Source organism: Schistocerca piceifrons, chromosome 3, assembly GCF_021461385.2.
Source record: "Schistocerca piceifrons isolate TAMUIC-IGC-003096 chromosome 3, iqSchPice1.1, whole genome shotgun sequence".
Classification (NCBI taxonomy): Eukaryota; Metazoa; Arthropoda; class Insecta; order Orthoptera; family Acrididae; genus Schistocerca; species Schistocerca piceifrons.
The window spans coordinates 827,828,872-827,850,459 of record NC_060140.1 but is presented as its reverse complement, the minus strand read 5'-3'; the positions used below and the strand labels follow the sequence as shown (position 1 = coordinate 827,850,459).

The window sequence follows — 21,588 nt, the reverse complement described above, 5'->3', positions numbered from 1 at the left end:
GCTAATGATATGACAGTTCTACTAAAATGTGAGAACAGCAAGGAATGGAATCAGTCGATAAATTGTCCCATAAAGCATTTTTTATGTTGGGCAGACCATAATCAGTTAATTTTTGGAACCAATAAGACTGCCACAATGAACTTTCATACCAAACAAAATAAGAATCGACATAAACAAAATGTCTTATTTAAGGATGGTCAAGTGTAAGGTAGCACTGTAACAAAATTCCTCTGTGTTTCACTGCAAGACAATTTGAAATGGATTAAACATACGGAGGTCACTAACTGTGAGCCAAGTCAAAGGCGTTATCATCTAAAAGCATAAAAGTCCTGCACCAATATGGAAACTTCATGCTCACTTTGTTTATATCCAGTCACACCTCAACCTTGGAGTAACATTCTGGGAAACACTCCTCCAGCACTCAATACATTTAAATTTCAGAGGAAGGCCATTAGAATACGAATTGGAAGTACAATAAGTAAATCATGTGAACCCTTATATAAGAGAAACTACTTTATACAAAAATGTCAGAAGTGCCCACTCCATGTGGCAATGGAAATTTGTGGCAAATGCAATTTGAAAATAAAAGCAATCCAGGGCACAAAGTTCTTTAAACAAGAAACAGACGTATTTACGGGATACTTTCCACTAAGTGAATGAATACATGTGTTTATAAATTGTTCAACATCACACAGTTACTTGTTTTTCACGTGTACTAAGTTCATCTAATGTATACAACTTTGGCTTCAAAATTACATACAATTCAATTTGTGCACAAAAACAATATACATGGCTATTCCAGTACTTGTAACAAAACATGCTATCATAGGTAGAAGAGCAAATAAATAAGCAAACTAAGACCCATAGCCCAAATAAAGAAATGTGTACATATGCTTTTGTATCATAATCTACAAATGTGTTGTTATATATTGTTTATACTAATGTAGCCACTGTGTTTTATGGCACTTTTATGTTTCACAGCTGCTGACTGACATGTTTTGGCACAATATCTGTGCAGAATTTGATGCATATTTTCATTTATTAACTGTTTAAGGCAAACATTTTTTGAAACTTCCTGGCAGATTACAACTCTGTGGTGGACTGGGACACCTGTGTCTTTCGCAGGCTACTGTTCTACCAGCTGAGAAACCCAAGTACAACTCACAACCCATCCTCAGAGCTTCACTTCCACCAGTACCTCATCTTGCACCTTCCAAAATTCACAGAAGTTCTCCAAAGAAACTCGCAGGAAGTTTTATATCAGTGCACACTCCACTGCAAAGTGAAAAATTCATTCTGGAAGCAAACCCCGGCTGTTGCTACGCCATGTCTTCACAATATCCAGGAATGCTTGTCCAGCAAGTTCCACAGGAGAACTTTTGTGAAGTCTGAAATGTATAATATGAGGTACTGGTGGAAGTAAAACTGTGAGAAAGGGTAATGAGTCATGCATAGGTAGCTAAGTTGGTAGAGCACCTGATTGCAAATGACAAAGGTCCTGTGTTCGAGTCTTTGTCTAGCACACACTGTTGCAGAATGAAAACTTCATTCTATTAACATTTTTTGTCATTTCAAGTAACCTATCTTCAGGTAAAAAAAATCCTGTGCAAATAACATTTTGTTGTCATCAGTCCATATCTTTGTTGAAACACATTAAAACATTTATGGATTTCAATAAATCAGCAGACAAATGGTACAAAGTACATCCTGAAGCTCAGTAAATGAACCTTCACATTACATGATTTCAGGGAGTGGGGAGGAGGAGGGGGAGGGGGGGAAGCAGATGGCACATGAAGTTATCTACAATAACAAAGATTCTCATAATCCCCATTTAAGAGAAGTAGCAACATCAAATGAACCTTCCATTCACATTTACCCCAATCCCAAAGTCATAAACTGAAACACACATTCAGAACACAGCAATAAACTGAATTAAATATACACTAACTACAATAAATAGAGTACAGCATTATTCACAAACTAAGTTTAATGCATGAAGTTTACGACAGAACATACCTTGGTGTCAGAGGGCTAACATTATTGCACAGAATACTGCCTCTAAACCGTGACTGCTTCCCTCTTGAGTTTGAAAGTGCTCCTATACCAGACAGAGCTGAGCACAAAGTGTTATGTACCAACGGACTGTCATCTGGTGTAAATACCTTAACACTCGTCAACGCAGTATTAAAGCAGTTGGAATTTTGTACAGGAGTGCTAAAATATTAAATTTTAAATTACCAGACTAATAAACTTATCACTGCATTTTGTTCTAAATATTAAAGAAACATTAAGGAAAAAAACATACAAAACAATGGTAAAAATAAAATCTGACAGGTGCCACAATGAATTTCTCAGGGAAAAATATGAAATACGTAAGATACAAGGCAATTATTATGACACAACCTGTTTTATTTTACTTTACTTACAAAATATTTACTATTACACTCTACAGCTTTCAAAAATGCACAGAAAGCAATTTTCACCCTAGTTTTTTGGGACATTGTTTAAGCTTTCATCCAATAAACATCTGCTATTCTTTTTTTCATTTTTGGGAGCAAAGCCAAGTCAATAGGCGACACCATAACTGCAGGGAGTGAGCTGCTTACTGCATCTAGAATGTTGTTACTATTAGATAATTATCTAAGGGTTTTTACCACAGTCCAGTGAGTTTAAACACTTTGCAATCTGAGGCAGCAAGTACTGTCCCACATACTATTCATGACTGTTCTTCGAGTTTCCACTTCTGACTGATAAAAGCAGTCACTATTTTCTCATTGACATACTCTGATTTCATGTAGTGAGAAACAACAGTTCTTAAACTTATTATAAGCACTTCTTTGCACTTAAAGGTGCTATGCAGTACCTGCTCTACTGTCACGCTGTACTATACCCACAAAGAAAAAATCCTTTGTCACTTTAATTTATACTGTAACATGGTGATAACTGCAGGGAAAAGGGGGAGGGGGAGGGGGGAGGAGGAAACAGGTACATACACATAGTGGAATAACCTCATGTATCCATTCTACAATAGGTTTTGTACTGTACAAATATTCTTTTCCCACGCTGATGGAGGTCAGGAGTGTACTTGATGATTAAATTATCCCTTTGAAACTGAACCACCTGAACATTCAAGATTGGTGTGTAGAATATTCTTTGAATATTAGCATATTTTAAAGCATTAACATTAAGCTCCAAAGTCACCTAGTTTTTATTATTTTGAAAGAAATTTTTAATCCCGATTATACTTGGGCAACTAAAAACAGACTTTGAAAAAGTAAAACCTCACTTATATCCATTTCAGCACTGATAGTTAAGTGTCTGCCCACTCAAAAGCATCAATACCTAAATTTGTAGCATTGCTATTGTGTTTCAGTTTGGTGGTTGGCACTAAATACTGTCTTTACTGTGTGTAGTTTTGGATACTTGACGATGAAATACACATTTTCAGACTCTGTCCTGTATATCATTCAGACAATGCTTCCAAAAGTGGGTGTCTATAATGATCCTGAGTTTGACATTGAATTTAGAGGCTAAGAAAGTGAAGAAGAAAGTGGTGTTACTTCAATGGGGACTGAAAGTCATGCAAGTTCGTCAGATGACTGGCAAGTGCTTCCCAGTGCTACTAGATGAGTATGTCTACTGTGCTCCAGCCAGATCCTCCAACATTTCTGTTGAAGAAATCACTGATGTATATTGTTTCACTTCATACCTACACAGAAAATTCTTTACTCAAACACCACTGCATGATTAACTCAGGATTTTATTAAAGATGATCTTCAAATGTTTGTAACTCATTATTTTGAACTTTTAAAACTATCTTTAGATGCCTATATGTAATTTCATTCATTAAGGGACATTAACCAAAAAATACTAATTTTTAGAACACTATTTGTAAAAAAAGTTTTATGAATAAGTTAAGGGATTAAGTAGTGACCTCAGTCCAAGGAAAACCACACTACAGAACTACACACTGTTCCTCTTTCCACCGAGGCAATTTCTCTCAAGACTAAATGATATAAAACTATGAAAAAATCTGGTAAGAACATGACTGATGGCTACAGTGTCAGTCTGAACATACGCATAATCACTTCATGTTTTGTCCATTTGAAGACTCATTCAGAGAACTTCAACATCATCTGCACAGGAGAAACTAACAGAATCATAACATAATTAGAAAAGGTGAAGAGAGGAATAATGATTAATTACAAGACAAGCAAAAATACACACAAAAATTGGATAATTATATGTGCAAACTTTTTGTAAAATAAAACTCTGCGGCTAAATGGATTTATTTATGATGTAAGAAGGCAAAGACGAGATGAACTCAAAGTTAGCAGAGAGATATCCCTGACAATTTCTTTTTTCAAGCAGTTTTCTTTAATACATCTATAAGCTGTGCACCTTACATGAAGAAGCTCGAGACTAATTTGTTTCCCTTACAATTTTAATGGGCATCTGCTATAGGTTCACATCTTTTCATAATGATGCACAAAACTGCCAAATTCTCCTTCCATAGAAATTGTGTGCTTCTTACCTATACAAGCTTCAGAATGTGTACCATTAGTTTGCTTTTCAAGTTTGTTAATTTACGAAATTTGCCCCTGAAAATATCTTCCTACTTAGCATGTAGAAAAATACATCATCTTGCAAGTAGTAATTGTTTAACTTTTGGAATTTGTGGGTACCCTACATCTGTTAAGATGAAAACTAGATACACAAGTTAACCAGGATTCCACCAGCATGATGAAAACAGCAGAGGGGATGAAATGGAGAGCAAGTGCCACATTATATAAGTATTACTGCACAGGAGGCAACACTGATGTACTATATTAGGTAGTTTTTTTTAAAAAAAAGGAACTGTCAAATTTATATCCGTCAATTTCTAACAACATTCAATAATAAGTTGACAAAATTCGAAAATGTGGAATGGAACATGGCTATTAACTACCAGTTCATTGAGATAAGATATATACCACCGTAGAGTGGGTCAGCAGATCAGAAGCAAAACACAAAATTAAAAGCGAGAATACTGAAAAACTTCCCTAGGCACTTTTTTTTTTACTTTTTTATTTTTTTACTTACACACACACACACACACACACACACACACACACACACACACAGTGTAATTTGTTTATTTTACCATGTACGCTGTCTCAACTTTCAAGAGTTACTACATGATGCAATTATTAATATAAATGAGAATTTTAAGGTAGCCATTTTTATACCCAGGAAAGTTGGTCACTGGGATGTTTTGAGAACTGGTTTTTAGTCCATTACAACACTCCTCAGAAAAGTCACTCTCGAGAAGTTTTCAAAATAACATATTAGTACACATTTCAACAGTGTGACACACTTTACGGTAAGGAGCTCACCACAGGTCAGTCGCTCTTGTCCTGACGTCTGGGTAACATGCCGTTCTGTTTTAGCCTTTCCAAACTTAGCCATGTCTCCTTTTAATGGAGGAATTAATAATTTTGAATCTACAAACAGTCATTTACTTTTATAACTTTCTATTAACAGCACTCTTTATTTCACCTACTGGTACTGGCCAGCAATTCAGTTCCATAACTTAATTACATAGTAATTTATGAATACATGAGCCATGAAATGTTAAAACTGTAATTTTACAACATGAAAATTATTGACATTTATGTTAATCTTTATGGAAGATGTTAAATTCCACAATGGGAGGTTATATAAGTTAACATAAAATCAAACACTGGACAATATAAATAAGTCACAATTATAGTTACCTGTTTACTGTATTTTGTTGCACCTCATTTGGGGTGGTGTTGGAATTATTAGAGGAAAGAGTGTTTCCACCAAATGATGTACCAAAGCCATATTCACAAGTGGTACGATGGCTACTGCCAGTACACATAATAAAACTGTCCAGATTTGAAACCTGAAATGTTCTTAGGGGATCTGGTTTCTCCCCACAATTACACAGTTCCTCAAAAGAATGCCAAAGGAATGGATTGAGTTTTAGAGCCCGTCGCAAAGCCTCTGCAGCTTTGGAGCCTCGTTCTGTTTGCAAACATATTTTTGCAAGGATCTGGAGAGCAAAACAAGAGTGTTCCCCAAATTCTGATATTATTTCTTCAAGATTTCTGGATCTAGATGGATCTCCGCCTGTTAGAATAGATTCTGCTTCAGACAGCCTATGGAGAGAAAACACAAAACACATTCAACTATTCTTATCCTAGAATATATAACAGTAATAAATATACCACACACAAAAACACAAAAAAATAAAATAAAATAAAATAAATTACTACGATAAACACTGGAATAAATAGGCAACCACTCGCCATACAGGAACTGTTCTTGGTGCTTAGGTACCAAGAACACCTAAGCACCAGGAACAGTTCCTGGTGCTTAGGTACAGCAGAAAGGTTATGAACTTGCATTTCAGTAATACCACTATTTGTATTACAATAATTACAGTTATCATATGGGTCTTATAAAGAGATTTACTTTATAGTTAAATCTGAGGAACCTTTAATGGATACACGTATTGCAACTAGTTTAGTAATACATACACTTTGCTCTGTAGCCCCAGCAACACATGTGCAAAAAAGCCAATGAATTTCCAGGTATTTGAAAGATACAAGATTTCTGCACAAAATATATACCACAAGATTCCTTGTTTTGGAATTCAGATGGTATACTGTGATAATCACAGCTTTTAAAAAAAAAAAAACATACTTACTTTATCTAAGATTAAACCAGCAGAGCCTTTATTGGTGCCTGCATGTATCAAATATGATCATAACTTTTGTGTGTGTGTGTGTGTGTGTGTGTGTGTGTGTGTGTGTGTGAGAGAGAGAGAGAGTCTTATTGTACGACATCAGAAGCCTTTAATTATGATTCAATTAAACAACTTTTCTTAACATTTTAGACTGCCTTGAAAACCAAACTACGCAACTGTTAAGGACCTTTTCACACAGGAGATGATGCTTCTTGATATAGTTAGCCACTTCCTGTGGCCAGTCTTCAGTGCACAGACCCGAAGTCCCAATCATAGATGAACTGTCACCTGTCTGTTATGTTACAGAACTATTCAGTAACAAAATGTTTCCCTTTGAAAAAATAGTAGTGGACACTGCAGATGTCATGAAGAAATGCAAAAAAGTGCTCAACTGCTGCCTGTCTAGAGTAAGACGCCTTACAGAATTTACATTTGACTTATTGTCGAGTAAGGTAGGCTATTCCAGTTTGGGTGCCTGCTCATGGGCAGCCTGCTGCCCATCGACACAGATGGACTGGGATATACCGAAGCAGCTGATGCAGGGACAGTCAGGCAGCCAGGCCATAGTCTATGCAATCATACTCTACTGGGAAATGCCCATGGACAGGGGTGGTCAAGTGGCTTGCACAAGTGCGGGACGCGCGCAATGGGGCTGCCTCACAGACAGCCTGCACCCGCTCCCAAGCGAGCCAAGGGGTGCTCTTGCCCCATGAGGAAGGACTGGAACAGCCTGCAATAAGGGCTGGATTTTTCACAGACCTATCAACATATCACTCCTGTTTGCAGAAGACTTAATATGGTGGGCTGTGCTTCAAAATGATGTTTTCACTCAAGACTGAATAAAATTTAAGACATACTGCAGAGCAGATGCAAAATCTGGCTCTGTTACAAACTGCAGCTCGAGTGGGAAGAAAACTATTAGTAAGACTTTACTGGCATTTTTTATCAACCCTTTTTGTCATCACCTACAACAGAAAGATCTGCAGTACAATGCATAAGTCATACATGTTTGTACAGTATGCATCTTGCTAAAGATTAATAAAAATTATTACAAGTCAGTACCAAATAAGGTTCCCCCCCCCCCTCCCCTGTGGTGGGAAGATGTCCAAACCATGTTATAAAATCTACATATTTCATTCCAAGCTTCAGCCTATTTTAATTTTTTGACACTGTAAGGTACAGGGCTCTCCCACAGTACTGACCTACTTCACTTCTGTAATGAAACTTTCTGTGTTGAATAAAGTTGCTGTTTTCTATACTGTCAAGAAACGTACAGAAAACCTTTACTGTGCACTACTGAGAAACAGTAGGCAAAGTTGCTTGCTGACTTGACATTGCGTACTGAAACTGTGTGTGAATAGTGTATCATTGGCAGGAAGTGGCTCGCAGCCTGAAGGCTTGTATTTTAATCTGAGCAGCAGAAATTTACCTGACAAGCTACACAACAGCTACAGTGAGCTGCAACCCTTGTGCGAAAGTACGCATAAGGATAAGGTTCAATGTAAAGCAAACTGATTCAGTTTTCTGGATCTAGATACATGGCCTCTTAACTAAATCGACACCCAATACAGTCACTTCATTTCTAATTTTTTTTACATTATATTCATATGTTCGCATTTGTAATTAATGCACCTGAAACGCACTTATATGTTCACAATCTGGTGGTGCTGCCACTCAATCGTCTAGTTATACCAAGTATCTGACATAACTGTTAAAATTTTTGTCTCTTCTCAGTTATAACAACACACCAGTGGTAGCGACAGTGCAGTATTTTTGGTAACCTTGTACACTTATGTATTTGTCTCTTTCATATGTACGATAAACCAGCACCCCACCCCCTCTAATTCCCTGAAAAACCAAACTTCTTTACATAAAACAGCTTCCAATGTGTAATTACAAGCAAGTTTGTGTGTTCAATAATTGATGTTGAGAGTGTAAAATCTATATGATTGGAGATACAAAACCATAGTTATCTTTGTTTTATTAATTTCCGATTATGCTTGATGCTGAAATTTTGCTGCGGTTGGACGTCAGTAAGTGCTCTCATTCTCTAATACTGGGAGAATATAGGCTGGGTAGTGTGTGCACTACGAGTTACACTGCCTCAAGAGACACACAGTTTCTTCTAAGTTTCATTCCCGATCTATGTGTTAAACCTTTAATATAAGATCATAACTCGTACTGAGCAGATTATGACAGCATTTTAAATTTGGTCAATAATTATATGAAATACTGAAAATTAAATTTTTATTTTTCCTGGAAGCTATGAGGAAGGCAACCTGCAACTGGGACTGGGTGAACATTTTAGCTGTTAAATAATATAAATAGCTTAGATGAGAGGAAATAAATTAATGTTTTCATTTCTCTTTATTCCAGCTGTAAATCTGCAGATGGCCCAATTCAGCTGATCCCAGTCATAAGTCACAGAGAACAGAATGTCAACCACAGGACTTCTTCACAAGTGTACATTTTATAAAATACATTGACACATTTGTATACTGTTGGCTGGCTGATTGATTAGTTGGTTGGAAGTTTAAGGATCCAAACAGTAGATAAAAACATATAAGTCAGGTTAGAGAGCAGGTGAGGGCTCCTCAGAACTTGTCTGCGAAAGGCACCTCCCTCACATCTGATACCTGCCAACACAAAGCAGGGATAGGTCAGCAACAGAATAAATAGGTCCTTCTAGATGACTGTAGAGGTGGTCTGTAATAGTAAAAGTTAAAAGATTAAAAAATAGTGAACATCGGTGGACTGAAAATAGTAAATTCAGATGAGAGAAATAACCACGTTGGTAGGTGGCTGCATAAGTGTTCCCAGGGACACAGAGTGCAACAGGTGGTGCTCCTCCCACAACTGTTCACTCTTGCTCATTGGAATGCTATACGAAAAAAGTAGTGTGCAGCAGAGAAAAGTACTAACTAAATCTAACAGCAATTAAAAATACAGTAAAAGAGGGATGACTGGATGGCTGATGGAGGATGCACGATTGAGTGAACCCACCGCCCTGACCCCACAAGCGATGAATAATGACAACCTTTTTTTTCCTCCCAAAGGAGAGACAGTTCTTGGGACCATGCCAAACTTAAAAGATGGCCAGAGCCTCACGGCTACTGGCTGACAACTTTGGGTTTTTTGCTGTGAAAAACATCCACTGTGGGATTGAGGGCACTTCCCATAGGCAGCACACAGCCAAAACTGTAGTCACCTGGTTTGATGGCTACTGTCAGTGGTCCCAGTGCCCCCAAAGAGGCAGGCACCTACTCATTAGAATATGCAGGCAGGTAACTGCTCAGGCATGAACGGAGTGACCCTTTCATAGTCGGAGGACTACCGCAGAGTGGGCACCTGATGATCCCCCGCATGGTCTGACTACCTTGTTAGTTACTGGGAGACCTCAAGCATATGGGTCGCACTTCTGTAACAATTTTCCAACAATTGGAAGCCATACCTGGACACGAAGAACAAATATGAGTCAACCAAAATGTGTTTCGGAAAATAAAGCTTGGGAAAAACCAGCAGGAAGAGCCATGATCTATGTCCTATAAACAAGCAAGGCCGAATTATGAATCTGCCCTAGAGACAAAGTCTATGGAAAAATACAGTCAGTGAGTAAGACTGCAGCAGAGGAAAGGAAGAAGTACCGCAACAGCTCAAGGCCAATAGTTGTCATGCATCTACTCACAGGAGAGAGGAAGGTGTGACAGGGCATGGGAGGGAGGCAAAGGGGTGCAGGAGTGTGGTGCGTGGGCAGAGAGGAGTGCAACCACGGAAGGGGGTGCCAAGGTCTGGGTGGGGTATTCACATGGGTGGAGAGATGCGTGCAGGTATGGGGCAGCGAGTAGCGAGTCAGAGAAATGGAGACGGGTCGTGAATGACACAGAGCGAGATGGTGGCCATAGCTGGCACACAGAGGGAAAGGGACAGAGTGAGGTGAGGGCAGCAGCAGTTGCGGTGGGCGACTGCAGAGCTGTGAGGGTGGGGGGTGCGCACGATGGTGGGGAGGATTGGTTGGTTGGTTGATTCAGGAGAGTGGACGAAACAGTGAGGTTACTGGTCCCAAGAGATTTGAGAAGCATGGAGAGGGAAGTTGACCACACCCTTCATCAGGAACCATCCAGGCAGTTCTTTAGGGAAATCACAAAAAACATAAATGAGGATGACCAGACGTGGCTTTGAACCGTAATCTTCCCAAATGCAAGTTCAGTCCGTTAACCACTGCGTCACCTGGCTCGATGGTAGGGGACCGACACACACGGGTGATTGGCACACAAACTGGTGGGTGGGGTGGCAGATGCAGATGGGTGGGGGGAGAAGTCAGACGCACACTGTTGGATGGAGGGGAGGAGCGGAGGTAAATGGATGGGGGAGGGGGTCAGACAAAAATGGGTGGATGAGGTGGGGAGGGGGGGAGGGGGGGGCAGATGCAGACCTGTGGGTGGGGGGGCGCTGACTGGTGGGGGGGCGCTGACTGGTGGGGGAACCGAGTGCAGACTAGTGGGGGTTGGGCTCAGAGTGGTGGGTGGCAGACAAACAAGGACTGGTGGGATTGGTGTGGGGGAGGCAAAAACTGGTGAACGGGACAGACGCACACTTGCTGGGGCAGGGACAGGCACTGATTGATTGAGGGGGGCCAATGCAGACTGGTGGCACTGGTAGGGGGACAGATGTAGACACAGCAGGCTGCTGGGAGCAGTTTGCTGGCAGATGGGAAGGAGCTGGAGGGGAACACTGCTAGGGTGGTGCAGAGAGCTGGAGGGGAACAAAGACTGCTGGCAGGGCAAAGCTGCTGGGGGGGGGGGGCGGCGGCTGAGCTGCAAAAGGGTGTGCGGGGGTAGGAGCCGGCACAGACGAGCAGGCGGTGGGACTGGCGCAGACAGGCAGGGAAGGGGACAGGCGAAAACTGGCGGAGATGGCGGAGATGGCAGGGCCGACTGCAGACTGGTGATGGGAGGGTGCAGACTGGTGGGGGTTTGGATGGCAGGGAGTAAGGTGAGGGCAGGTGAAGATTGGCAATAGAGTGGGTAGAGGGGGACGAGTTTGGGTACAGACTGATTGGGGGGGGGGGGGGGCAAGGGGCTGGCGCAGATTGGCGGGCGGTGGGGGAAAGTTGCAGTCTGGCAGGCAGCAGGTGCAGACTGGAGGGAGACTGAGTGTGGGTGCAGCCTGGTGGGGGGGGGGGAGGGGGACAGCTGGGTGCAGCCTGGTGGGGGGGGGGAGGGGGACAGCTGGGTGCAGCCTGGTGGGGGGGGAGGGGGACAGGTGGGTGCAGCCTGGTGGGGGGGGGGAGGGGGACAGGTGGGTGCAGCCTGGTGGGGGGGGGAGGGGGACAGGTGGGTGCAGCCTGGTGGGGGGGGGGGGGAGGGGAACAGCTGGGTGCAGCCTGGTGGGGGGGAGGGGAACAGCTGGGTGCAGCCTGGTGGGGGGGGGAGGGGAACAGCTGGGTGCAGCCTGGTGGGGGGGAGGGGAACAGCTGGGTGCAGCCTGGTGGGGGGGGGAGGGGAACAGCTGGGTGCAGCCTGGTGGGGGGGGGGAGAGGAACAGCTGGGTGCAGCCTGGTGGGGGGGGAGGGGAACAGCTGGGTGCAGCCTGGTGGGGGGGGAGGGGAACAGCTGGGTGCAGCCTGGTGGGGGGGGAGGGGAACAGCTGGGTGCAGCCTGGTGGGGGGGGAGGGGAACAGCTGGGTGCAGCCTGGGGGGAGGGGGAGGGGAACAGCTGGGTGCAGCCTGGTGGGGGGGAGGGGAACAGCTGGGTGCAGCCTGGTGGGGGGGGGGAGGGGAACAGCTGGGTGCAGCCTGGTGGGGGGGGAGGGGGACAGCTGGGTGCAGACTGATTGGGGGGGTGAGGAGTGGGTGCAGAATGATTGGGGGGGTGAGGAGTGGGTGCAGACTGATTGGGGGGGGTGAGGAGTGGGTGCAGAATGATTGGGGGGGGTGAGGAGTGGGTGCAGAATGATTGGAGGGGTGAGGAGTGGGTGCAGAATGATTTGGGGGGGGGGGGTGAGGAGTGGGTGCAGAATGATTGGAGGGGGTGAGGAGTGGGTGCAGAATAATTGGGGGGGGGGTGAGGAGTGGGTGCAGAACGATTGGGGGGTGAGGAGTGGGTGCACACTGGGGTAATGTGTTGGGGGCTGGCCACACATTGGGGGGGGGGGCCGTGGACATAGACTTCCAGATGTTCTGCGGGTGCAGATTGACGGGTATGCATCCAGGCGGGCAGGCCAGACTGATGGCGGCAGGGGTGGCAGACTGCCGGAGGGACAGAAGGGACATGTGCTTTCTGGCGAGTGGGTGGGGGAGTTCACTGGCACAGAATGGTGGGTCTGGCTGCAGTATGGGGATGCCGACAGAGAATCATGGTAATGGTCGCAGGTTAGGGTAGACTGCGCTCACAGATTTGGGGGTGGACAGAGTTTGGGGGTGGACAGAGTTTGGAGGGAGAGGGCGGGATTTGGAAGGGGACTGCAGACTCGAGGGTGTGTGGTGGGGATGCAAATTCTGATACAGTGTGGTGTGGGAGCATAGGGCGGCGTGTGGGAGCATAGTGGGCTAAGTGGTACAACGAGAAATGTCATGAAGGGTGTGGTGACTAGGGAGATGCAGGCAAGATGTGACCTTGGGGAGTGGGCAGAGAGGGGGCAGGCAGGAAAGGAGTACATTGCAGTGTGTGCCTTTGGTGTCAGGCACACTCTGGGGTGGGGAGGGGGGGAGCGGAGCGGCGCCGAAGGGGGGGGAGGGAGCGGAGCGGCGCCGGGGGGGAGCAGCGCGGAGCGGAGGGGAGGGGCGAGGCGCCGACGGGGGTAGGGGAGGGGCGCGGCCGCGAGGGGGGGAGGGGAGGGGAGGGAGCGCGGCCGCGAGGCGGGGAGGGGAGGGGAGGGAGCGCGGCCGCGAGGGGGGGGAGGGGAGGGGAGGGAGCGCGGCCGCGAGGGGGGGAGGGGAGGGGAGGGAGCGCGGCCGCGAGGGGGGGAGGGGAGGGGAGGGAGCGCGGCCGCGAGGGGGGGTGGGGAGGGGAGGGAGCGCGGCGCCGAGGGGGCAGGGAGCGCGGCGCCGAGGGGGCAGGGAGCGCGGCGCCGAGGGGGGAGGGAGCGCGGCGCCGAGGGGGGAGGGGGGGAGGGGGGATGGGGCATGGCGCCAAGGGGGGAGTGGGAGTGGGCATGGCGCCATGGTGGAAGAGGGAATGGGCATGGCGCCGAGGGGGGAGGGGGGATGGGGCGGCGCCGAGGGGGGAGGGGGGAGGGGGCGGCGCCGAGGGGGGAGGGGGGATGGGGCGGCGCCGAGGGGGCAGTGTGCGCGGTGCCGAGGGAAGAGGGAATGGTGCCAAGGTCGTGGCACAGAGGGGGAGGGGGAGGAGGGAGGTGGCAAAGGGGAGGGGGAAGCAGCAAGGTGGAGGGGGAGGCGCCAACGTGGGGATGGATGAGGTGCCAACGGGGGGAGGGTCGGCGCCAACGGGGGGGGAGGGGGCGGCGCCAACGTGGGGAGGGGGAGGCGCCAACGGGGGGAGGGGCGGCGCCAACGGGGGGGGGAGGGGGCGGCGCCAACGTGGGGAGGGGGCGGCGCCAACGTGGGGAGGGGCAGGCGCCAACGGGGGGAGGGGCAGGCGCCAACGGGGGGAGGGGCAGGCGCCAACGGGGGGAGGGGCAGGCGCCAACGGGGGGAGGGGCAGGCGCCAACGGGGGGGAGGGGCAGGCGCCAACGTGGGGGGAGGGGCAGGCGCCAACGTGGGGGGAGGGGCAGGCGCCAACGGGGGGGGGGGGCCGGGGGGGGAAGGGGAGGCGCCAACGGGGGGAGGGGGAGGCGCCAACGGCGGGAGGGGGAGGCGCCAACGGCGGGAGGGGGAGGCGCCAACGGCGGGAGGGGGAGGCGCCAACGGCGGGAGGGGGAGGCGCCAACGGGGGGGAAGGGCCAACCAACAGGGGGGGGGGGTGGCAACGGGGCGAGTGGCCAACAGGGGGGGGGGGGGTGGCGACGGGGAGGGGGAAGGGCCAACGGGGGAGGGGCCAACGGGGGGGATGGGCCAATGGGGGGGGGGATGTGCCAACGGGGGGGGGGGGGGATGGGCCAACGGCGGGGAGGGGGAGGGGCCAAGGGGGGGAGGGGGGAGGGGGGTGGCCAGCGGGGGGGGGGGGAGGGGGGGCCAGCGGGCGGGGGGGGGCCAGCGGGCGGGAGGGAGAGGGGCCAGTGGGGGGGGGGAGGGGGCGGGGCCAGCGGGGGGCGGTGGCCAGCGGTGGGGAGGGGCCAGCAGGGGGGAGGGGCCAGTGGGGGGGAGGGGCCAGCGGGGGGTGAGGGTCCCGGGGGGGGGGGGGAGGGGCCAGTGGGGGGTGAGGGTCCCGGGGAGGGGAGGGGCCAGCGGGGGGTGGGGGCCTGGGGAGGGGGAGGGGCCAGCGGGGGGAGGGGGAGGGGCCGGGGGGAGGGGGAGGGGCCAGCGGGGGTGGAGGGGGAGGGGCCAGTGGGGGGAGGGGCCAGTGGGGGGAGGGGCCAGTGGGTGGAGGGGCCAGTGGGGGGAGGGGGGCCAGGAGGGGGGAAGGCTTTAAGAGGGGAGGGGGGGAAGGCTTTAAGAGGGGAGGGGGGGAAGGCTTTAAGAGGGGAGGGGGGGAAGGCTTTAAGAGGGGAGGGGGGAAGGCTTTAAGAGGGGAGGGGGGGAAGGCTTTAAGAGGGGAGGGGGGAAGGCTTTAAGAGGGGAGGGGAGAGATTGAACAGGGTTGGGGAGAGACACATTAGTTTAACTTCAGCTGACGACTAGACTTCACTTCTGCCTGTTATGCAATTAAAATTTGTTAATAATAAAATAAACTTCCACTAATACTTTAATTGATAGTAAACACATCTACTCTGTGGTGCAATAAATGGAGAAAAGACATGTAACATCTTTTACATATTCTAAGCATGTCACAACAGGTTACAGTAACAAATATTTCATATACAAGCAAGGAAAAAAATACATAAAAATGAAGGAAACGAGATTAGAATTTAACAATAAGGATTTTATAGATAGAGCACAGTATAAGATTGCACAAGGCTGGAAAAATAATTGAGATCTTTTTCAAAGGGGCCATCACACCATTTAAATTTTCACAATTTAGGGGAACCCCAAGAAGCCTTCACCTGTGTGCCTGGACAAGTTCTTTAATTCCAGTCCTAATGAGAGTACCACAACAACAGTTTTAACAACATACTCTTCAACAGAGTGTTTACACACATGGCAGTCCAAACATAATACCGGAAGGAAGATCTCAACAGTACCAAAAAATAAGCCAAATCTGTCATTCTCAAGAACTCACAGACAGCTTTCAATTCTTTCTTGTAAGCTTTCCATAATACGAGGTGCATTCAAGTTCTAAGGCCTCCGATTTTTTTTCTCCTGACTGGAAAATGAGGCCGCGTTCATTGTCAATACGTCCCAGAGATTGCAGCACCGTACGGCAGATGGAATTTTACCGCCAGCGGCGAGAATGGGAACCGTTTTAAATACTTAAAGTGGTGACATTTTCCTTACTTGAACAGCGTGCAATCATTCGTTTTCTGAATTTGCGTGGTGTGAAACCAATTGAAATTCATCGACAGTTGAAGGAGACATGTTGTGATGGAGTTATGGATGTGTCGAAAGTGCGTTCTTGGGTGCGACAGTTTAATGAAGGCAGAACATCGTGTGACAACAAACCGAAACAACCTCGGGCTCGCACAAGCCGGTCTGACGACATGATCGAGTAAGTGGAGAGAATTGTTTTGGGGGATCGCCAAATGACTGTTGAACAGATCGCCTCCAGAGTTGGCATTTCTGTGGGTTCTGTGCACACAATCCTGAAAATGCGAAAAGTGTCATCCAGGTGGGTGCCACGAATGCTGACGGACGACCACATGGCTGCCCGTGTGGCATGTTGCCAAGCAATGTTGACGCGCAACGACAGCATGAATGGGACTTTCTTTTCGTCAGTTGTGACAATGGATGAGACGTGGATGCCATTTTTCAATCCAGAAACAAAGTGCCAGTCAGCTCAATGGAAGCACACAGATTCACCGCCACCAAAAAAATTTTGGGTAACCGCCAGTGCTGAAAAAATGATGGTGTCCATGTTCTGGGACAGCGAGGGCTAATCCTTACCCATTGCATTCCAAAGAGCACTACGGTAACAGGTGCATCCTACGAAAATGTTTTGAAGAACAAATTCCTTCCTGCACTGCAACAAAAACGTCCGGGAGGGCTGCGCGTGTGCTGTTTCACCAAGACAACGCACCCGCACATCGAGCTAACGTTACGCAACAGTTTCTTCGTGATAACAACTTTGAAGTGATTCCTCATGCTCCCTACTCACCTGATCTGGCTCCTAGTGACTTTTGGCTTCTTCCAACAATGAAAGACACTCTCCGTGGCTGCACATTCACCAGCCGTGCTGCTATTGCCTCAGCAATTTTCCAGTGGTCAAAACAGACTCCTAAATAAGCCTTCGCCGCTGCCACGGAATCATGGCGTCAGTGTTGTGAAAAACGTGTATGTCTGCAGGGCGATTACGTCGAGAAGTAACGCCAGTTTCATCGATTTCAGGTGAGTAGTTAATTAGAAAAAAAATCAGAGGCCTTAGAACTTGAATGCACCTCATATTTATGATGATTTACTGGAGCTGCGCGAGTCCAGATATCTTTGGCACATCTTAAATGAAATGCACAAATCCATCTGACTTATTAACTACCTTCCAACATACAATTCACATTAATCTGTAGAACTGTGAGGAGTCACAGGTAACCAATCGACACACAACAAATTTCAATATGTAACTACAAAGAGCTGCTAACATTAAGAAAATATATCAACCACTCTTTCATGTTTATTTTATTCAATTCAAACAAAAAATTTATGTCTGTGGTTCAAAGCTATAGACATTCCAATGAGACATTTTACTCCCCTAAAGTAATGCATCAAGCAGTTTAACATTCTTTCCGAAATTCAGAATCCTGAGTGTCTATTTACTTACTTTTGAAGATCAAGGCAGCATTTTGCCATAAGGAATTTACATTTTGCAGAAGTTGGTCCTTTCCTCCTTAACACTGAATATGCTTGACCAGTTTTCCCTGAGCGATAATAGCACGTTGCTAGCAGGAACAGTGCTTCATCTGAATCCACTGTAAAACAACACATATTATGGGGGCTTTCTTAAAACATTAAGGCTACATATATTTCATGACATAAAATTACAGAATGTGAAGAAAAAAATGGTATAATATCAGTTGATGAAATCACTATCACTTTGCAACCTTAAGTTAAGTGTTCATACTTTAATTCTTGTTTCATTGGTCAACCCATTTATTAAGGGACTGTGTGGATTTTTTAATACAACACCTGGAGATGGACACATTTTCCAAATGAGACTTAATGCATCATAAATAAGTTATCTGTGAGAAGATGAAATATATACGTGCTTCCAATATAATTACTAGTCATGGTAGTTTTTAAAAATAATGGGTGAACTTTATTGGCAGTGCAGTGTATATGAAGAATAAGATCTAAAGAAGCAATTAAATACACAATATCAATGGTGAAATTTTCAAAATTTACAAATAATCAATATTTCCAATATTCAACCATAAGTTCATATTCACTTATTTTGACAAATATAAATAAATGTAAATGTAGGAGATTAGCAGTTCTTTCTTTGCAACAATACAAATAATCAATATTTCCAATATTCAACCATAAGTGAGGAAACTGAGTTCAATAATTGTTTTCGATTCCCCGCTCAACGAAATTGGAATTACCTCCTCAACCCCGTATTTTAACAATTATGAGTGTCAGTAGCAAAACTCAGCTTAAACTGCAGTTACCTCTGCAGTGTATATGAAGAATAAGATCTAAAGAAGCAATTAAATACACAATATCAATGGTGCAATTTTCGAAATTTATTACTGTGTAAAATAAAATGAAGAAAATTATAAATATATACTGCACATGTAAACAGCATGAGAAAATTGATTTGTAATGATTTCAAGATGCTCAGCTTGCTGTTATCCTTGGCCTTTTTTTGAATACATTCCAATGAATCTGACACAAGCACAAAGTTTTGTTTCTCAATCTGCTGTGAAAGTCTTCCATCACTAAGTCTCTATGCAGTATTGATAGCTAGAAGACACAGAGAACTCTACGAGAAGTCATGTGGACTTACAGGCTGCCACTGACAAAATGTCTGTATCAGGAAACACTCCTCCCAGGATATGGGGAATTATTGGAAGATGATAAGAAATATGGGTCACTTCCAAAGAAAGGAATCTCATGTGTCCTAGGCAGAAAGAGAGCTTTCAAAATTCAACAATTTCTGAGACAGACATTTAATCATTACAAGATTGTTTACTACAGTGCTTAGAAGTGACAAGATTGTTTACTACAGTGCTTAGAAGTGATGTGTAGTGCCCAGAATTTTATGTAATTATACATTATTTCCCTTCAAATGGAAAGTGTAAATCTTTAGCAATTACCAAACAATGGAAACTCCAGATAGGAATATCAACAATGTAGGAAAAGACATATTATTGTATTCGACAAGTTGTGTCTTAGCCATTCAATGAAAAGGTGTGTTAGACTATGGCCAATGCGCTATTTCTATGGAATACAGGATGATGATGGAATAAATGCCTTTGTACCTCCATCGGCTCAATAACAACACAGTGAACAAGTGAGCCGATCCAACTTTTTGAAATAATTGCATTAGTGAAGTACTTCCTGGAACTGAGGCCATCCTCAACAAAAGGCTAACCATGAATCTAATCTACAAACAGAAGTAAGAGCAGTTCTGGGATTCCACAGCCTGCTAACACTGAACACCCCCCCCCCCCCCCCTCCACGCACACAAACCAGTACACGAATGACATAAATGTAAGTCCTCAGAGACCTGCAAATTGCTTATTTGTGGGTAACACATGAAAATGAAATGTATGTGCTTTCAATGTCAACCAGAATAAAGTATTACCTGCCTTGCCTAATCTAGTTGTAACTTGCCATTTACCTATGTTGATGGTTATCTTATTCCTTTTGAATTTTATAAGAATTTAATCATCATTTCAAAATAAGTTACATGGTAGTTTTGAAAAAAATAGTTTTATTGAATATTTTTAGTATTTATTTTTTAACAATTGGACTTAAATTTTTCCTAAATTGTTAATACAGGGTGTATACGCGGACAAGGAGAGAAAATTCCCAGATTTTTCCCGGATCTCCCAGTTAAAAATACATTTTCTCCCAGGTGAAAATACGCTATTGCCACGTTAAGTGACAGTATACTTTCCCTCGGAACTGTAAAACTTATCCCTTGATAGGATATGATTTTATACAGAATAGTAGAATTTCCCGGCACTTTGGAAAACGATACTCAGGGGGAAAAAAGATCTTTCATATGCAGCAACATGTACGCTGACACTGCATATTTTCGTATTACTAAAGTATAAATACGAATTCCATCAACAGGAAAAGTTAATGGTTTAAATTAATATACATAGTGTTGCTACAAGAAAAGCAAAGCTTTCGCATATATTTGTCTCGAAGATTAATTAACTACAAGAGAAGCTAAGTTTTCACTTATAGGCCCATAATGTTGATCCGTTTAGCGCATGTCACACTTTAATATACATCACACAAATACGCCAGCAAAATTTTTAATACCAACATAAATCTCTGATCTTCTGGGCTCGAAATTCTTCTAAATAGCTCGTCATCAAAGATTTGATTTTTAAAAAAGAGACCAAACACTCTGTGATTTAAGAAATCCATCGTACATTCTCGCACATAGTTCATCTTGCGTAAAAGGAAATTTACTTTGAAAATAACGCTTTCCTAACAACAACTCGCAATATTTTCCCGTGACCTGTTAGATTCATTTCAGCAGCTGTCAGAGCGCACCGGGTAAGAGACATCATCGCGCTTGCACAGCTACGGTGATGTAGGAAGCCCGTTATGTTCGTACGTGTAAAACATTAAAAGAGCTTACATTATGTCATAAAAGAAACAAGACATCAGAGGATACTCCAAGAGCGTCAGAATTTCGTGAACCACACTAAAATGCATAGTTCGTCTTACAGTGCACATTTGTATGTCCAGATTCTCAATGACGTAGGCCTCGACCAGATATGAAGCATTTCCGTGTGGTTTTCGGGACGTAAATTTTCTTGGAGTACCTGTACTGTATTATCTCATGTTTGGTTCTTTATTATGGCATAATGCCATACGTGCTAGAAGATGAAAACGTGCACCTGAAATGCAGCGAACAGTTGAAACTAGCCAATAGTGTGGAATAAATTGACTGCCTCAGCCGGAAAGCTTAATAAAAGCCAAATTTATTTATCAAACCGACAAAAATAACTTCATTGTTCTGCAAGGCGATTAATGCTTGACTGTCAGAAAGGTGGAAATAAAATAAAATCTGAAACTAGTACATAGTTTACCCTTCCGTAATTATGTGAATGTATTTTAATTCACTTGATAGCTCCCAGCCACAGAAATCCATCTTGTTTTCATATGACGTGAGAGCAGTAAACAAAAAAGAAACAGAAAAATCACTAAATGTAAAAACGAGTCATGTGGAGACTACCCCCCCCCCCCCCCTCCCGCCGCCGCCAACTGTAACTCAGACTGCTCTGCACATCAAAAATTAAGAAAAATTACTTTTCAAAAATAAGTTCATTTTGTAGTGTACATCTTTCCGAAGAGTCTGATACATAAAAGATATATCTTCGAGGATATGTAAGACAGGTTATTTGGTCTTAAGTGTGCAGTGAGGTGCCATGCATCTTCAAACAACATTGTTATATCGTACGTCACTATGTTTTGCTCTGTGTAACTCAAACGTGTATGTCCTG

The 21,588-nt window shown here is 45.1% G+C and overlaps 1 protein-coding gene across 1 annotated transcript in view; it reads right to left on the bottom strand.

Annotated features, from left to right (window-relative positions):
* Positions 1-21,588, bottom strand: part of LOC124789376 (cell division cycle protein 27 homolog) — a 236,177-nt gene that overhangs the window by 176,064 nt on the left and 38,525 nt on the right. The window contains exons 3-5 of the mRNA XM_047256709.1: positions 17,721-17,868; positions 5,757-6,164; positions 2,017-2,214 (exon numbers count right to left, since the gene is read on the bottom strand). Of these exons, the coding sequence (XP_047112665.1) occupies positions 2,017-2,214; positions 5,757-6,164; positions 17,721-17,868 (754 nt within the window). The remainder of the gene's footprint in view (positions 1-2,016; positions 2,215-5,756; positions 6,165-17,720; positions 17,869-21,588) is intronic.